The 19,250-nt window shown below is 44.1% G+C and overlaps 1 protein-coding gene across 8 annotated transcripts in view; it reads left to right on the top strand.

Moving 5' to 3' along the window:
* LOC138763359 (plexin-A1-like) overlaps positions 1–19,250 on the top strand; it is a 339,669-nt gene that overhangs the window by 164,509 nt on the left and 155,910 nt on the right. For 5 of the 8 annotated variants that reach the window (XM_069937350.1, XM_069937352.1, XM_069937351.1 and 2 more), the window contains 2 exons: positions 5,771–5,870; positions 16,289–16,403. In XM_069937350.1, coding sequence (XP_069793451.1) covers positions 5,771–5,870; positions 16,289–16,403 — 215 coding nt within the window. Of the gene's footprint in view, positions 1–326; positions 3,202–5,770; positions 5,871–7,171; positions 10,499–16,288; positions 16,404–19,250 lie in introns of those variants that run through there. The other 3 variants (XM_069937356.1, XM_069937355.1, XM_069937357.1) reach the window with 3 other exon arrangements.

The following is a 19,250-nucleotide window of genomic DNA, read 5'->3' as shown; positions in this document are numbered from 1 at the left end:
CATCATTCAAGAGGGTGAACCCTCGCAAGCCATCAGGCCCTGATGGCATACTTGGTTGGGTACTGAAAATCTGCGCTAACTAACTAGCTGGAGTGTTCACGGAAATTTTCAATCTCTCACTGCTGCAGTCAGAGGTTCCCACCTGTTTCAAAAGAGCATCAATGATCCCGGTGCCCAAGAAGAATAGTGTGAGCTGCTTCAATAACTGATGCCCAGTAGCACTAACACCTACTGTGATGAGAGTTTAGTCATGGTCAGAATTAACACATACCTAAGCAAAACACTGGACCCGCTGCAATTCACATATTGTCTCAATCGCTCCACAGCAGATACAATATCACTGGCTCTCCACTCAGCTCGGATCACCTCGAAAACAGCAACTTATGCATATGGCTGCTCTTCATAGACATTAGCCTTCAACATCATTATTCCCTCAGTGCTTGTGAACAAGTTCCAAACCCTGGGACACTACATCCTCCCATTGCAACTGGATCCTCGACTTCGTTATCGGAAGTCCACAGTCAGTATGAATTGGTAAAAGCGTCTCCTCCTTACTGATTATCAACACAGGCACACCTCAAGGATGCGTGCTTAGCCCACTGCTCTGCTCACTATACACCAATGGCTGTGTGGCCAGAGACAATTCCAATGCCATCTACAAGTTTGCTGATGACACCAGAGTTGTCGGCAGAATCACAAGCGCCAATGAGGAAGCATTCAGGAGGGAGATAGATCAGCTTGTTGAGTGGTGTCACACCAACAACCTTGCACTCATTGTTAGCAAAACTAAGGAGATGATTGTGGACTTCAGGAGGAAGTCAGGAAAACACAAACCAGTCCTCATCGAGGGCTCAGCAGTAGAGAGGGTCAAGAACTTCAATTTCCTGGGTGTCAGCATCTAGAAGAATCTGTCCTGGAGTCTCCAAGTTGATGCAATTATGAAGAAGGCTCGCCAGCAGCTATACTTTGTGAGGTGTCTGAGGCAATTCAGTATGTCACCGAATACTATCAAAAACTTTCACAGGTGTACTGTGGAGGGTATTCTCACGGGTTGCATCACTGGTATGGAGGCGCCAATGCTCAGGTCAAGAAAAATCTCCAGAGGATTGTTAACTCAGCCTGTGACATCACAGGCACCATTGAGGACACCTACATGAGGCAGTGTCTTAAGAAAGCAACCTCTATCCTCAAAGACCCCCATCATCCAGGCCATCCCCTCTTCACTCTGCTACTATTGGGAGAAAGGTACAGGAGCCTAAAGACACAAGGACAGCTTCTTCCCCACTGCCAACAGATTCCTGAATGATCAATGAACTAAAGACACTGCCTTACATTGACTTTTCGTGCAGTATTTTTGTTTATATGAATATTAATACTTTGATGTTGCTGCAAAAATAACAAATTTTGTGACCTGTTCATGACAAGAAATTCTGATTCTGACAAAATGGGCAATATTTGTGGAAAGAGGAAACAGTTAACGTTTCCATAGCACCTGGGATGGTGGACTCTCTCTCAGTGCCAAGGTCACAGATCTGGTAGATAGGATTAATATGAATGGATATTTAATGGTCAACATGGATGTGTGGAGTCATAGGTCCTGTTTTTAGACTTATAACTGTGTGACTCCACCAGCTGTTGTCTGATATAATGTAATCCAGTTTGTCCAGGTCAGTGGCTGCTAAAAATTTTGTTTCACCCATTCAACAACTTAAGACATTTGATGTCTGGGTAGGAAGGGTTTAGAAGGATAGATACCAAATTCACTAGCCCAGAATGTCAACATTAATGTGTTGGGCTGAAGGGCCTGTTCCTTGATATATGATTCTACATTTTTGCCGAGGACCACCTATAACAAACCGACAGGCTACCAGTGGTCTGAGGGTCACAGGCCGAGAAATGCTGACACAAGTTCTGACTTGAGCAGTAATGCCTGGTTATCTGAAGCTATGGATTTTGGTGTTGAATGCCAGAAAGTTCAACATACCCAGGTGGAAGATTCAACAACAGTTTCTTTCCCATATGATCAGACTCTAGAACAGACCTCGCATGAGTTAAATAATGTTGCCTTTGCTCTGTTCTGACTCTGCACTGTGGTTTTACTGTTGTACTATGTATGGGTTGTTGACCCTTCAAGAGGGATCATCTTCCCTTTGACAGGTCTTGTTTTTCATCCTGCAGGGTGTCCAGCCACCCTCCTCACCAGGCAAGCTTGGTGAGGGAGCCAGTTTGGTCGCTGACCACCCAACCTTGCAACAGGTGGTATTGGGTTACATGGTGCCAGAAGCACTCAGACGAGTGACTTGACCTGGCGAGTGATCTAGCAAACACGTGCTATAAAGCATGGAAAGGGTATCCCTTGCATCGAAGCTTGGCCTGGCCATTCACTGCAACAAAACTTCCACCAGCCAGGACCTCACCATGCCACTGGTTCTGGGAGGGGATGTCGAGAGGGTGGGTCTGGACCTGTGGGACCCTCTACTCACTTAAATCCATTCATGCACACGTTGTTCCTTTCTGAAGAGTAGGGTATCCTCACACCAAACCCCACTAACTGAAGAGAATCCATCATCATCCTATGGGATGGATAGCCAGAAGATGTATGGGTTGACTAGTTGGACTGCTCACAAAATGAACTTTCTCACTTAGTACATGTGACTGGGTTGGAAATATCTTGCCATTCCTTTATCATGGGTCTAAACCTTGTTAATCAACTGCACTGTGGTGTCATCTTAAGCAGAAGCGTCTCTATCTTCTGAAGGGCTTGAGTTCAGGAAAGGATTGTAGTATGTTTTAGACAGCAAGATTCAGGTGGTCCCTCTCCTTATGAAAGAAATGTAACTGACAATTTGTGCACAGCAAGCTCCCATAATGTAATCATGTTCAAATGGTAATTTTTCCTTGGGTACTCTTTGAGGGGAAAAAAATTGGCTGGAACACCTGAAAGTACTCACCACTGATCCAGTGTTATCCATCCACCTGCAAAGGTAAATAGAACTTTAGTGAAGCACTTCATCCAAAATGTGGCACCTTGGTCTCCACTGGGAGTGTCAGCATAAACATTTCTTCTTGAATGGCTGATGTGAGAATCGAATCGTCAGCTTTCTCATTCAGAGGAAAAGTGGCAGGAGTTGGGCCAAGTGTGACAAAACCTATGAATGCCAAACTCATTGGAAAATATAAATAAAAATAAATTTCCAGCCACTTTCCTGGACCACTTTTTTGGATGCTTTGTAAACTGGACTGTGTGTGTTGTCTGTGAAATGTGTTTAGGACTGGCAAAGTTGGATGTTGGTTTGGAATTCTTGACTCACAGGCAGAGTGAAACTCCAAAGGACAATATCGTTGGACTTGTCTGAGCTTCCAAGTTTTTTGCGGAAAGAACGTAAATGCAAGTCTTAGTTCAGGCTGTTTACAGACTGCAGGCTCTTTGAGGAGCATTGGGAATTGTCTAAGTGTACAGTATGTTATGGCCTGGATAGTGTTAGGGGTGGAATATTTACACAGAAATAAAATTAAAGAAAAAATGTTGCCACAGATGTTTTCCAGATGTTCCTTTGAGCTTCCTCTGCTCTACTGCTCATATGCTGGGGACAAGGGTTAGTTTGAACTGAAGCCCTCAAGTTACAGATGTAACCAATCAAGGGTTGGGTGGGGGATAATGCTGATCCCCCAGTGTGTGAGAGTGTGGGTTTATTTTCGTAGATTTCTATGCAGTGATAAGGCTCATAGTTACAAGAACCAGCACTGAGGAGAAAGAGAGAGGGAAATCAGTTCACTGGGCTGTGGATCCAGGACATTATCGGCTGATGACATCAGCCTCTCAAGCCAGCAAGAGTGTCATCACACTAGGAATTAGCGGAGGAGCCTTAGAATTAGAGCCAGACTATTTTTTTGAGTGAAATTTGGGTGAGAGAAATTTGGAATTATTCTCAAATGATGCCAGATGAATTAATTAAAATCTCATAGATTTTTAAGGTTAAAAAAAAACTGGATTAGCCAAATCCCCCATTGCAACAATGCTGATCTTTTTAAAAACATTCAATAGGCTTTAACTAATTTAAAAAAATTATTAAAGCATAATAAATTAACTTGAATACGTTAAAATGAATTGACTTCAATGATTTATTGATCTTAATAAATTATATGCATAAAATCAAGAAACCCCCATCTGTATTTGGTTCCTAAATTTAGGATGAAATGTCATATTCAAATACATTAATTAGGTTTAGGTCACATCACTGGCTATCCCAAGCATAGTGTTGAGGGGTTTGGATGCAGAGTCCATTGCTTCACCTTGGGCTGTGAGGAGCAATCTGCTTAGGAAGGTTGAGTTGGTTTGGGGCCATTGGGCCAATGACGAAGAGTGGATGGGGGGAAAAAGCAGGAGAATGGGTTTAGAGGAAAAATACTCAAACCATGATTCGCATGGCAGAGCAGACCTGATGGATGGAATGGTCTGATACTTCTCGTATATCATAAGATCAAACTTAGAAGCAGAATTAGGCCATTTGACACAACAAGTCTGCTCTGCCATGTGAATCATAGCCTATGTATTTTTCCTCTTAATCCCATTCTCTTGCCTTCTCCCCATAATTTTTGACACCCTCACTAATCCAGCACCTATCAACCTCTGCTTCAAATCAGTCCAGTGGCTTGGCCACCACAGCCATTAGTGGCAACAAATTTCATAGATTCACTGCCCTCTGGCTGAAGAAATTTCTCCTCTCTGTTCTAAGTGGACATCCTTTTATTCTGAGATGTGCCCTCTGGTCTTGGACTCTCCAATGCTGGAAACAGCTTCTCCATGTCTATTCTATCCAGGCTTTTCAACTCCATCTACACTTCCCACTGCCTAGGAAAGGCAGCCACCAAGCTATAGGATCCAGCAGACAAACTGTCTTCTCCCTCCTCCCATCAGGGAGAAGGATCAAATGTTTGAAATCACATAGCAGCAGGCTTAAAGACTGTTTCACCCCACAGTCATCAGGCTTCTGAATGAATCGTATTCATTATGTACTCTGGAAGTGTGCTTTTTCTTTTCTCTCATGTATCGTTGTATGTATGTTAGAGTTGATTTGCAAAATTGGTCATGAAAGCGAACACTTGTCACAGTACCAGGTATAATGTGACAATAAACCTAAATTTGAACTTGCTCACAACCCAAGAACCAGTAAAGCAAGGGTATCGGACTTGATATCGGACTTACATTGGAAATACATTTGTCTCATTTGCTGGGGGTGTTAGAAAGAAAGGGTAGGGTCCCTGAGAACATACTTCCTGCATGGATAAGAATGATGGGATCTGTAAGCAGGCTGTGAGGAGGAACAAGGAGACTTAGTTAATGAATGGTGGAGTTAGCAGGTCATCAGGAATGGCCTCAGCAAGGTGCATAAAATGTTTGACAAAGTGAAGCCCAGGAGCCCATGTACTTGAATGAGTAAAGGTTTTCATTCAGGATTCAGATGGTTGGATTAGCGTACCAGGTCAGAGTGAAGGAATTTGATTCAGTGAGAATGTTGGGATCCCAGCAGGTGGGTTTCACTGGGAATGTTGGGATCTTGGAATTGGTTTCAATGGGAATGCTGGGATGCAGGGATGCGATTCAGTAGGAATGTTGGGATCCCAGGCATAGGTTTCACTGGGAATGTGGAATTGGTGGGCTGGGTTTCCATCAGGGTGGAAGATAAGAAGTTCCATAAGGAGTGTTTGACATCAGTGCCCTCTATTATCTGTGGGGATTCATGTTTAATGATGCTTTTGCTCTGTGCAGGAGACAAGCGAGTGGTGAAGTTGTACCTCAAGTCAAAGGAGACCGGCAAGAAGTTTGCCAGCACCGATTTTGTGTTCTACAACTGCAGTGTTCACCAGTCGTGAGTACCGATGCAGCTTTGTGTCAGCGCACTCTCTCCCCTTCCTCATCACAGTCCCCTCCACCACTGGGATGGCTCCAATGTCCCTCACTCCCTCTCACCATTCAAAACACTAATCCTCTCAAAGGGACCAAGGATCTCTGCAAATATTGACAGGTATTAGGTGGAATTTCTCAACATTTCTGCCTACCAAAGGATGCCATACACCTTTTACACTTGGAACTGACATTTAGTTTTCATTTACAAATTGGAGGCACACACAAGTAGTGAGGCTATACTATTGAGGATTCCATCTTTTGGTTCAGGCCACTGGAGTGAAGTACTGCCTGCTGTCTTTGGTACAAAGACTTGATGTCACTAAGAGCTTCTCCACAGTGCATTGCCAACACTTATTCCTCAAACGTTACTAAAGCTGATGATCTGGTTTGGAGCCCCATTCTGTTGGTGGGAGCTTGCTATGGCATCTCTTACCTGTCATTAGGAATCCCCCCCACTTTCATCAGAAAGTTAGCGAAGTCAGCAGAGGATTTCTTTGTATTTCACAGTCAAACATTATCACTTTCTACCTTCGTAGTTTCACGACCATAGGGCTATACATCTCGGAATAGGTCCTTCGGCCCAACTTGTCCTTGCTGGCCAGGTTGCCAAAGCTAGTCCCATTTGCTTGGATTTGTCTTGTATCACTCCAAAAAAAATGTTGCAGCTCTATATCAGTCTGGTCAGATTACACTTGCAATATTGTGTTCAATTCTGATCATTCATTGCAGGAAGGATGTGGAAGCTAAGGAGATTTACCAAGACATTGCCTAGATTGGAGAACATGTCTTGTGAGGCAAGGTTAACAGAAAGCTAGGGTTTTTCTCTTTGGAATAAAGAAGGATGAGAGGTGATTTCAAAGAGGTCTACAAGATTATGAGAGGCATAGAGATGGTGGACAGCCAGCACCTTTTCCCGGGCGACAGTAGTAAATACCAGAGGTGAGAAAAGTTTTGAGGAGATGTCAGGGGTAAGTTTTTAAACACAGAGAGTGGTGGGTTCCTGGAATGCATTGCCAGGGGTAGAGGCTGGTGCGTTAAGGAAATTCAAAAGACTCTTAGTCAGGCACATGGATATAACAAGAATCGAAGGTTATGGGTGTGAGGTAGGGAAAGTTTAGATTGTTGAGTAGGTTGGCACATCATTATGAGCCAAAGGATCTGTACAGTGTTGTAATATTCTAAGTGATGTTCTATGTTCTAAAACATCCCTATCCATGTACATCTCCAAATACCCTTAAATATCATAATTCTATTTGCTTTCAGCACTTCCTCAACATAGGAACCGAAGATGAACAAGGATCAGATGTGTCGCCTGTTGAGCCTACTCCACCACTCAATGAGATCTGGCCTTGACTCCACCTATCTGCCCATTCCCCAGAACCCTTAATTCCCCTATTCTTCAAGAATCTAACTGTGTCTCACATACTGTCAATAAGGCAGCTTCTACCATTTCCTTGGACAGGAATTTGACAGATTCACTACTCTCTGGGAAAAGCGGGTCCTTCTCAACTCTGTCCTAAATCTACTCCCCAGAATCTTGAGGGTCAGTCCGCTCATTCTAGTTTCACCTACCAGTTGAAACAACCGCTCTGCTTCTATCTTATCTATTCTTTTCATAATTTTGTTTCTTTAAAATCCTAGCATAGGAGGTTGACAAGTGGATCTTATTGAGCTCTATTAATCATAAGGGTTAAGCAAAGTATCTGAGTAAGCATGTCTCCATATTTCACAGCATTCTCTGCACACATTGGCCTGATGCAGTTGAGTCAGGGAGTCAGCACACTTTTAGAAGGTCTGGAGGGCAGGTGGAGATGAACCGCCATATGAATAAATGGATGAATGTAAAACATATGTAATGGTGTGCAGAAGCCAGTGGCTTACTGTATCTTCTCAGTCCCACTACCAGAAGCAGCCCAAACCTTATCATCTGTTAGGTAGACTGCATTTATTACCCTTCCCTAAATGCTCCTCAGGAAGTTGCTGAGCCTTGTACTGTTGAGGACTCTGCAGCGATGGTGCTCAGTTCACGAGACTAATGTTTCAGGATAAGGACGGCAGATTTCATTCTCCACAAAGCACGTGGGCATGAGAGCAGACTGGTTAAAGCTATGGGATCTAGAAGCACGTCTCATGATCCTGAAGTGCAAGTTTAAAGCCCAGCAAGGCAACTGGGGAATTTAGAACTGGTCTCAGCACAGTTACAGAGCCTAAGACATCACTCAAACCAAAGTAAAATGCTTGTACTTGATAGATATCCCTCCAGTCCCTCCATTAATATGGCTTCTATCCAGAAGCCTATTAAATCTACAATTTCTTAAACTCATAAATGATTTACTCTTAAATCAGTCTTAAATGCTCCATTTATCTTCAAGTCATTGAATGAATTTGGATTTAAAAAAATAATCATGGGAAATGGCCATTCAGCAATCTTAATGTGGAATTATCTCAATAACAGGCCTTGACTCAAACTGTTGACTGGCTGTTTCTCTCCATGGATTCTGCCCGACCCACTGAGTCCCTCTGGCATCTCATTGTTCATCGACTCTGACATCTGCAGTTGTTGTTTCTCCGAATGTCATTCAAGGCCATTGAAGACATCAATGTGAGACGCTGCCTTAGCCTGGCCACAACTCTTTCCACTGCTACCTTCAGGCAATAGATACAGAAGCCTCAAGTCCAGCACCTCTAGGTTCAACAACACTTTGTATCCAACAGCTCTTAGGATCCCTGTGCTACCCTGACTCTAACTTTAACTCTAGGACCACCAAAAGATCTGCCTGGACAATTGTAATGTCACATTTTTTGTCCTATTTGCAATTGTCTTTTTCAATTTATTATCTCTTTTTCTGTCTCATGGTACATTTGTGGTAATTAATGGACACAATTATTACCTATAGCTGTAGCAAGTAAAAATTTCAGTGTATCTGTACATTATACTCCATATATGACAATACATTCTCATAAATATCCTTTCACTTTATTCTTCAGGGGAGTGGGATGTCCTTTGTCTCTGTCTTGGTTGAATCATAATCGCCTGCACAGTTCAGGGCCAATTGGAAAGTTCATTGAAATTCAGAGCAGGGAGGTCCTGCTGCAACTTTACAGGGTACTAGTGATAGGCAGCACCTGGAGTACTGCGTGCAGCCCAGTAAGGTCACCTTACTTGAGAAAGGATACACTGGCTTTGGAGGCAGTGCAGAGGAGGTTTACTAGCTTGATTCAGGAAATGAGGGGGCTTAGTCTATGAGGAGAGATTAATTCACCTGGAACTATACTAATTGAAATTTAGGAGATCTACTAGAACCATGTAAAATTATGAAAGGGAGATTGGTGTGATGAGAGCTAGGAGAACATAGCTTCAAAATTCAGAGAAGTATATTTAAGATAGAAAGAAAGAGGAACTGTTTTTCCCAGAAAGTGGTGAAACTGGAATTCACTGCCCAAGGAAGCAGGCAGAGGCTGCCTCATTAAATATATTTAAGGCACAAGCAGATCATTTTTTTTCATAGAATGGTAATTAAGAGTCGTAGGGAATGGATGGGTAAGGGGATCTAAGTCCAAGCCCAGATCAGTCAAGGTCTTGTTGAATGGCAGAGCAGGGTCGATGGACCCGATGGCCAATTACTGCTTTGGTTTAGTATGTCCTTCAGTCTGTATGGACAGCAAATGCTGGTTCTATTACTGATGTCGATGAACAATAAAACACAATTGTAAAGATAGTAGAATCTGAGGTGATGATGACATAGAAGAGGCAGCAACCAAATGGATAAAGCAAAGATGTGTACATACTGCTAGGATAGCAGTGTGCTTATCCATTTTACAGTGATGTTGACTGGTGGATAACTATTATCCAGGACACTGGGAATATTATTCTTGCTGTTCCTCAGAACAGTGTCATGTTAAGCGCATGGATGTCTGCCATCATGCTCTGGGCCAAAACTTTATCCTGTAAAATAGGATCATCATATTTTGGGATTTTGATGCATGAAAATTGGCTGCTATATTGACAATTACATTTTGAAAATTTTAGCATCCTTCAATCTGCTTAAGGCAGAGATAGAAATCCTCCCTCTGCGTGAATTTCCAGAACCCAACTGTGTAGAACTGAAATGGAGGCGGAGGTTTGAATTTAGGTGTTCTGGTAGTTGGGGGGGGAATGGTATTGAGGTGGGGTTGGTGACATGGGGTTTTGTCACCAAGAGAAACAAATGAATCTGATATATTTTCATACTAAAGAAAAACCCATGTTTATTGCCGACTGACATTCAAGGTTCCATGTTAATTAACACAAGCTTTTAAGAATGAAATAAATTTCCATATTAATAAACCTTCAATTACCATCATTTTAATCAGCCTAATAAACAAGCTAGCTTTTTATTTTAAAGAAAATAACTGTGTGGATGTTTTTGCTGGATATAATGCATTTTGATATAGTTGGTGCAAATATGATTAAAATCGAAAAATTACTTTAAGTACTGTTTTAGCTTCTGGTTATAATTTTGTGATACAATTTTGTGCATTTTCTTAAATGAAAGTACGCCATGTAATCTGAGGCCTAAGAGATTAAAAGTACAAACTAATTGCTTCAAAGATGTGAAAGTTCCTTTTGAAATATGCATTTTCGTCTTTTTGCCTGAAGTTATGAATAATTAAGAACTCCCCCAGATTACTTTTCTCGGTTGGATTCTTTTGCATTTACTGCCATCTTTTTCATCTTGATGCTCATGCACTGTTGATCATTTTAATTCCTTCTTCCATCCTCCCTGCTCTGCTATCCTGTGCCTTCACTGCCTGCACTCATGGTGGCTGATGCTTCTCCCCCTGGGCCAGTCCTTGGGGACTGAGCGACGGTGACATGCCTCCCTGCTGCTGGGCTTGGAGGGGACTGCAGGAACCGGTGTGGGATGAACAGGTTCTTCCAAGTGATGGAGCAGGAGGCAATGGGTAATCCATGAATGATCTTCTCCTGGTTCCTGGTCCTCAGTACAACACAGGAGGAGGTCATTCAGCCCATTGACCCTTTGGCTGCAGTTCTCAGAACAATCCCATTCGCCCAGTTTTTTCCCATTGTAATTCATTGCTCTTCACCTGCCCTTCCTCCCCATTTTACCCCCAATTATCTGACTGCTCACCCACACTACTGGGCTGATTTGGGTGATTTGGCTGATTTGGGTGAGGGAAATGCAGTGATAGATTGATGATTCTCTCATGCTTAAGTCTGGCCACTGTATGACACCATTGTGCTGGAAGTGACTGGTGTGGCTGGGGGGGGGGGGGCTGCAATAATTGTACAGAGAGGCTACATAGGTTGCGACATTTCTCCGTGGAGTTTGGGAAGCTGAGAGTTGGGGGGGGGGGGGGTGTTGGTGAGCAGAGTTGACATAGAGATTCACAAAAGGGATCTAAGGTGGACTCTCTTCACACAGAGATTGGTCAGTATAAGGTATGAGCTGCCATAGGAAGCAGTTGATGTGGGTAAACATACAATGTTTAAAAGATATTTATTCAGATGCATGGATAGAAAGGGTGTGGTAGGATATGGGCAGAACTCCATCAATTGGGAACCATTTGGTCAGCATGGACAAGATGGGCCAAAAGGTGTAGAACTCCATGACTCAAGTTCTCATCAATTGATTCAAATGATGCAGTATCACAGAGTGAGAGAAAGAGTCCCTTCAGCTCATAGTCTATGATCTCTGCTTTAGGAACAATCCCCTTTATTTACAATCCCTCACAATCTTATCCACTTTTAGGGTTTGGTTTGTTTCTTCCAATGAAAACAACCTCCCCAGGCTGCAGTCCAGCCCTGGGGCTGATATCTCCGAAATCATTCCAGTACATCTCTTCCACAGGATCTCACTTCCTTCCTGAACAGAGAATTTGCCAAGTGGACTTTTTTTTAAATGAGACAGCATGGTAACAGACACTTCCAGCGCATGGAACCCATGCTGCCCAATTACACCTGATTAACCTACATACCCCATATATCTTTGGAACATGGGAAGAAACCGAAGTACCACAGCAAACCCACACAGTTCTCAGGGAGTACATACAAACTCCTTACAAACAGCCCAGATTTGAACCCCGGTTGCTGGTGCAATGAGAGTGTTGTGCTAACCTCTGCGTTAATCGATCCACCCTTTTTCCAGCTCCAATCACTTTTGAGTGTTAAATGTAGACTTGTAAGGCCCCAAGTGACTTTTGTCTCAGGGCTTTTGCCAGGCAGCAGTTAGCCAGATTTAACATTTGAGTCCCAGTGCTCCCAAATGATCCCTGATAGCTGGAACTCAGGCCTGTCACCCAGGAGGTCTCAGCACATGAGACTTGAACCTTGCATGAAATTGAACCACTGCCCAAGGATATGTGGGATTTGACAAGGTCTGCAATGCACAAATCAATGAATGGCAGCTAAGACAGTCCAATCCCATTCCTTAGCCCTCAGGTCCAATTTTCCTCAACTTGCCCCTTTGGAATTTTTCTTCATAGAGCAATGGGAACACTCAGGCATTCTCAAGTCTGAGGTGGATGGATTTCTGAGGCTTGATGGAAATGGGAATAGAAGCAGAATAGCAAGATCAGAAATTCATGCTGCTGAAGGAGGACATTCATCCCATTATATTTGCGTCGGCCAGAAGAGACCAGCCACATTCCAACTCTTGGGCTGCTGCCCTGAAGATTATGGAGGAGTGTATATGGAGCATGGAAGCTTTGGTCCAATTCATCCATGATGACCAAGTTGCCCATCTATATTAGCCCCTTGGAGGCACACAGGAGACCACAGACAACTGGAATCTGGAGCAACAAGCAAACTGCTGGAGGAACTCTGGGTTGAGCAGCATCTGTGAGTGAAAAAGAATGGTTGTCATCGATGACCACTCTTTTTCTCCTGCTGATGCTGTTCGACCCATTGAAATCCTCCAGCAGATTGTGCTTTTAGACCCATGCCTATGATTGTCAGGGGATTCTATTTCCAGTCTGCTTTCAGGCATTGAGTTTAAGACCCCCACCACATTGGCGAATGAGAAAACCCCTAACGTTCCAATCCATTGCCCTCTTACACATCAGTGCCACTACCTGTTTATTCCCCTTCTTTGAAATGGGTTCTATCCATCCCCTTGGGTTTAGGTTTCCCATAGAACTTGAATAAGATACAGAGCTGGGCTGAGAAGTGACAGACGGAGTGTCACCCAGAAAAGTGTGAGGCGGTTAATTTCGATAGGTCAAATTTGAAAGCAAAATAAAATGTCAATGGGAGGACTGAGCAATGTGGAGGAACTGAGAAATCTTGGGTTTTGTGTCCGTAGGATATTCAAAGCTGCTGCTTAGGTTGATAAAGTTGTAAAGAAGGTGTATGGTACATTGGCCTTCATTGACCATGCGATTGAGTCCAAGAGTGGTGAGGTAATGTTGCAGCTATACAAGAACTTACTTAGACACCACTTGGAATATTGTGTTAATTTCTGGTCGCCTCACTAGAATAAAAATGTGAAACCTATAGGGAGGGTGCAGAGGAGATTTACAAGGATGTTCCCTGAATTGGAGAGCTTGCCTTATGAGAATAAGTTGGGTGAACTTCGTCTTTTCTCTTTAGAATGATGAAGAATGAGGGGTGACCTGAAAGAATTGTGCTTGATGAGAGGCATTGATTGTGTGGATGATCAGAGGTCTTCACCCAGGGGTGAAATGGCGAACACAAGACGGCATAGTGATACAAGAGGCAGGTTTTCCACACAGAGTGGTGGATACATGGAATGCACTGCTGGCGATGGTGGTGGGGGCAGGGAGAATAGGATCTTTTAATGGACAATTAGATAGGTACATGGAATTTGGAAAAATGGAGGGTTATGCAGTAAGGAAATTCTAGCCAGTTGTTAGAGTAGGTTATTAGGTCGGTTCAACACTGTGGGCCGAATGGCTTCTGTGTTGTAGATTTCTATGTTTTATGTTGTGAACTTCTCCTCAATCCCAAAATCACATCAAAATGCCTCCACATGCTCACAGATCTCCTCAGCACCTTCACTTAGATGCTCGCAGCCTCCCACCACAAAGCATGAGGGGATGGAGTCCTCCCAGATTCTCCCTGGTTGTGGAGACATCAACATCAGTCCAGTTCTGGACCTTGGGGATGAGAAGCAGGAACAGGGCCTATTTCACTTTGTCAACTGCAGTCCTCTGCTCCATGTAGATTGTAAACTGACAAAGTCAGGAGAACTGATGTTTTGGCAAGGCGTCTCTGCTACATTTATGGTCCAATTAGCTAATGGGCCTTTTATACAGGTGCTAAGTGCGTGAGTTGGCTGGGGAGCCTATTCTCCCTGCATGGGTTGGCAGTGTTGGTGTGCATTTGGCTGCAAGTGGCTCCAACTTACCAATTGTGGGTTGGCAACGCTTTCTCCATTGACATACTTCCATCCAAGACACAGCAACAGAATACCATTCGGCCCCTTGAGCCCATTCCACCCACCACTTGAGACCTTGAATCGCAGAAAGGCTGCACCAGGGAAGAAGACCATTTGGCCATCTGCTTAATACTAGCCCAATCCAGCTATTCCCACATTCTGCCTCTGCTCAAAGCCATGTAAATGTATTTTCTTTCAGGTACTTGTTCAGTTGAACCTGCCTCTACTCACAACCCTGACCACTAAATGCATGGAAATATTTCCTCATATCTCTTCAGGTTCATTTGCCAACCATTTTTATTCTGTGCTTTTTAACCCATCCACCAATGGGAACAAATTCTCTAAATCTATTCCACCTTCTATTATTCTATATCAGATCCCTTACAACCTCCTGTGCCACAAGGATCCCAACCACATAACCCCATTTGTTTTTGCACTTGCACCACTGTGAATATTTATCTATCCCTTTAAAGGCAGCGATGGAGGTTGTTTTGTGAGCAAACCAGTTAAGTATGTGATACATAGTACAAGATACACGCTGCTGAAGATCCAACTGCGCTGGATAGGTCACGTCTCCAGAACAGAGGACCATCGCCTTCCGAAGATCATGTTATATGGCGAACTCTCCACTGGCCACCGAGACAGAGGTGCACCAAAGAAGAGGTACAAGGACTGCCTAAAGAAATCTCTTGGTGCCTGCCACATTGACCACCGCCAGTGGGCTGATATCGCCTCAAACCGTGCATCTTGGCGCCTCACAGTTCAACGGGCAGCAACCTCCTTTGAAGAAGACCGCAGAGCCCACCTCACTGAAAAAAGACAAAGGAGGAAAAACCCAACACCCAACCCCAACCAACCAATTTTCCCCTGCAACCGTGTCTGCCTGTCCTGCATCGGACTTGTCAGCCACAAACGAGCCTGCAGCTGACGTGGACATTTACCCCTCCATAAATCTTCGTCCGCGAAGCCAAGCCAAAGAAGAAGAAGACAGGTATATTACAGAAGTGCAGAGTTACGTAGAGAGATCAGTTGGTGCGGAGCAAAGATAGCTTCATTTTCTATTGTGGGGTTCATTCAGGAGTCTGATAACGGTGGGAAAGAAAATGTCCTTGAATCAGGTGGTGCATGATCTCATACTTGTGAATTTTTTCCTGATAAGAGGAAGGTGAAATGGGTTTTTAACATATTGGGTGTGTTTCTGAGGCAGGAGGAGTTGGAGATGGAATCAATAGGTGAGGGGTGCCTGGACCCACTGGGCTGAATATCCCTGTTCCATTCCAGACTGATTCTCCCTGATGTTGGAACCCTTGGGAGGGACAAGAGTGAGCTACTCAGTCTCCCAGGTTTCGTTCCTTCCACTGCATATCCCCCTCACCCCTATCCCAGAGGGTGGGGAGGAGGTGGGATATGATGTGTTGGGTACGTCCTCAGATTGGTGAGGTGAAGAGTGTGGGAGGAGCCTTGTTGGGAGCAGAAGCTCTGGTCAGATGGAGTTGTCCAGTGGGATTGCAGGCAATGGTGAGATTATGTTCATTCCACAGCAGAAAGCATGTTACGTTGGAGACCTGGGCTGGAAAGTGTTGCTCCCAGCTCTACCGTGTAATAGATTTTTTTTTTCAGTTTACAGGCTCCCCGACCACCTGTAATTTCTGCGCCTGGGAGGAGACAATTTATCTTGTGTATATATAGAGTGTGAGAGGTTGCAGCCTCTATTTGAATATCTGAAGGGGTTGCTCCTCATGTCCTGGCTACAGCGGCTTGAGTCCATTCTGGATGCCGATGATCAATATTATAATTTGAACAGGTTAATTGTGTGAAACTGAAATACTGTAAATTTGCATTTAATGTGATTTCTTGTAAATCACTGAATAACTTTACTTTTGTAAAAGGAAAAAAAACAGTAGTGAGGGACCAGGTGCAGGTTGGACATCAGGTGTCTCTCACTCATACTGATTTTGCTCTCCCTTTCTCTTCCTCACAGTTGCCTCTCCTGTGTTGATGGTTCCTTCCCCTGCCACTGGTGCAAGTACCGTCACATCTGCACTCAGAACGCAGCGGACTGTTCCTTCCAAGAAGGCCGAGTGAACATGTCAGAGGTAAGCCCACCCCTGCCACCTTCCCTAGCTCCAACCTCAAGTCTGTTGTGTGTTAATCCGAGCAGCTTTGCATTACCAATTGCAATCTTTAATTCATTTCAATGCAAAGATCTGCTGGTATATGTATAAAGCACAACCAGAGCGATCTCGGATGCTGGCTTAAGATGTAGAGATAAGAGAGCTAGAACAAGAAAGTCACGCTAGGGCCCCTGGTTTTGTGAGCAAACAACAAATTGGGAGTCATTCAACCTTTTGGGACAGGATCCACGGATGGTGACTAACCCTTGGAGTCCCTGCAGCAACTTGTTGTTTGCTCGAGCCTAAAACATCTGTGATCCCTCATTCACAGAGGATGCAAAGGCTGTGGAGAGGACACAGAAGTGATCGAGTGAAGTGATTTCAGTGATGAGAAGCCAGCTAAGTGGAAAGTCTTTAGGATCTAGGCTTATTCTACTCAGGTTTATGGAGGTTACAGGGGGTAAACAAGGATTCTGCAGATGTTGGGGCCTAGTGTGGTGCACAAATGTGCTGGAAAAACTCAGCCGGTGATGCAGTATCCACAGGAAGTAAAAGGCAGTTGTGTTTTCTATTGACCTGAAGAATGGCCCAAGCTAGAAATGTCAACTGCCAGTGGATGCTGCGTGACCTGCTGAGTTTCTCCGGCACATTTGCGTACTGCGGGCTCTGAGGGGTTCTGACAGAGGCATTTGAGGTCATCAAGTGTGTGGACACTAGTGAATGGGTCAGAAACCAGCAGAGAAGACTGATGGTGATTGGCATAAGAACCGTTATACCTGGTACAATGAGAAGGATTTTCAGTGAACAAACCTGCAAGTTATCTCTAAAACTTGTGCAGCCATATAAAGAGCACAATTTACAGAGCATTGGATTGCAATGGAAAGAAAAATCAATTAGCACTAAGCAAGGGCAGCATGAGAGCATTATCTTGAGTTCGTTCAGGAGCCTGATGGTTACAGAGAAGAGACCCCTGTGATAACAGGATATGCTCCACTTGTGACCACACCATCTCCCTCACCACCATTTGGGGCCCCAAACAGTCCTTCCAAGTGAAGCAACATTTCTTGTGAATCTGCAGGGGTCATCCTGTGCTCCCATTGTGGTCTCCTCTACCTCGGAAAGACTGGGCACAGACTGGAAGATCGCTTTGTTGAGCAACTTGGCTCTGTCTGCTGCTATAGTGTGGATCTCCCACGGGCCTCGCATTTCCATTCCCCATCCCATCACATTGTTGACATGTCTGACAATGGTCTTATCCACTGCCAGACTAGACTACCTGCAAATTGGAGGAACAATACCTCATCTTCCATCTGGGCACCCTCCAACTAGATGGCATTAACATCGACCTCTGGCTTTCATTAAACCCCTCCCCACCCCCCACTTCTTCCCCAGCTCTGTCTCTCATCTCCTTCTGTCTCCTTTCACACAGACAAAATCATTTCTCATCTCTCCCCTATCATATCCAATTAACACCTTTTATTGGTCTGGACTTCTCCCCCAGCCAGCATTTTCTCTATACTGAGATTTCCTGTTTTTTATTCTTCGCTTATTCCTTGAAAAAGGGCTCAGGCATGAAATGTCGGCAATATATCTATCTCCAATTAATGCTGCAAGACTGGCTGAGTTCCTCCAGCATTTCGGTGTGTTTATTATAATCACAGCATTTGCAAATTTTTGTGTTTCACGCAGAGAAGAGACTGTTTTTCGGCTTGTTGCTGTGTGTTTTCACTCTTTTGAGCCTTCTCCCCCTTGGGAGAAGGAAGAAGAGTGTATCTTGGGTATGGGAGGAAGCTTCAGTTGTAGGATTCACAAGGGAGCAGGTTGTGTATAGGAAATAAGAGTTTACAGAACAGTGGCAATAATCTGTTCATTAGGAACATAGAAGATTAGAGCACATTACAGGCCACAGTATTGAGCAGATCTATGTACAGTAAATCTACTCAACAAAAATTTAAACCTTTCCAACCTCACACCCATAATCCTCTATTTTTCTTATAACCATGTGCCCATTGACTATCCCTATTGTACCAGCCTTCACCACCACCCCTAGCAATGCATTCCAGACTCCCACTATTCTCTGCGTTATAATCGTCTCACCTAAAGACTGGCAGGATTGCTATTCCATATATTCGATGGGTTGAACAGAATGCCATGCCGGGATTTTATGGTTTCCCTCTCTCTTTAGGCAAGGGGCATGTGGCAGCAGACGATCCTCTGGGCTTGTTGTGATTATTGATGACTTTTCAATTGTTGAGTGCAGACACACCAGTCTCTGTGTCACCAGGCAAAGGATTGCAGTGATTGTAATTCAAGCCTCTGCATGCTTCCTTGATGCTTGGGGTGCCCAGCTGCATCAAGAGCCTCTTCAATCTGTCCAAGGTCAATCCTCAACACTAATCCGGGGATGTGTGGTGAAACAATAATGTTTAGGCTCTGAACAATGTTAGAAAGGGATAGTTTCCAACCTGCTGTGTCTTTAATGTTTCCAGACCTGGAATCTGCACGTTATGTTCGGAGTATGTTCCCAACAACATTCCTTCATGTTCCTGTTTCCCATTCCCCAGCAGCACAAGTCTAATCAACAAAAGGTAGCAAGTTCTGGGGTTTAGTCTTACTCCCTGTTGAGTGACAGTGGGAGAGACAAGAGTGAACATTGAATATCACAGGCACTTCGTGCCAAATTAAACTAATCCCATCTGCCTGAAGATGGCCCATCTTTCTCTATTCCCTGCAAAGTTTTTCTTTCTGTCTAAATGCCTCTCACATCTTTAAATTTTACTTACAGATGCAGCCTGGTAACAGGCCTGTCCGGCCCATGAGCACGCACTG

This window comes from Narcine bancroftii, chromosome 5 (assembly GCF_036971445.1).
Source record: "Narcine bancroftii isolate sNarBan1 chromosome 5, sNarBan1.hap1, whole genome shotgun sequence".
Lineage (NCBI taxonomy): Eukaryota > Metazoa > Chordata > Chondrichthyes > Torpediniformes > Narcinidae > Narcine > Narcine bancroftii.
The sequence above is the reverse complement of the archived record's forward strand: the minus strand, read 5'-3'. Positions and strand labels throughout refer to the sequence as shown.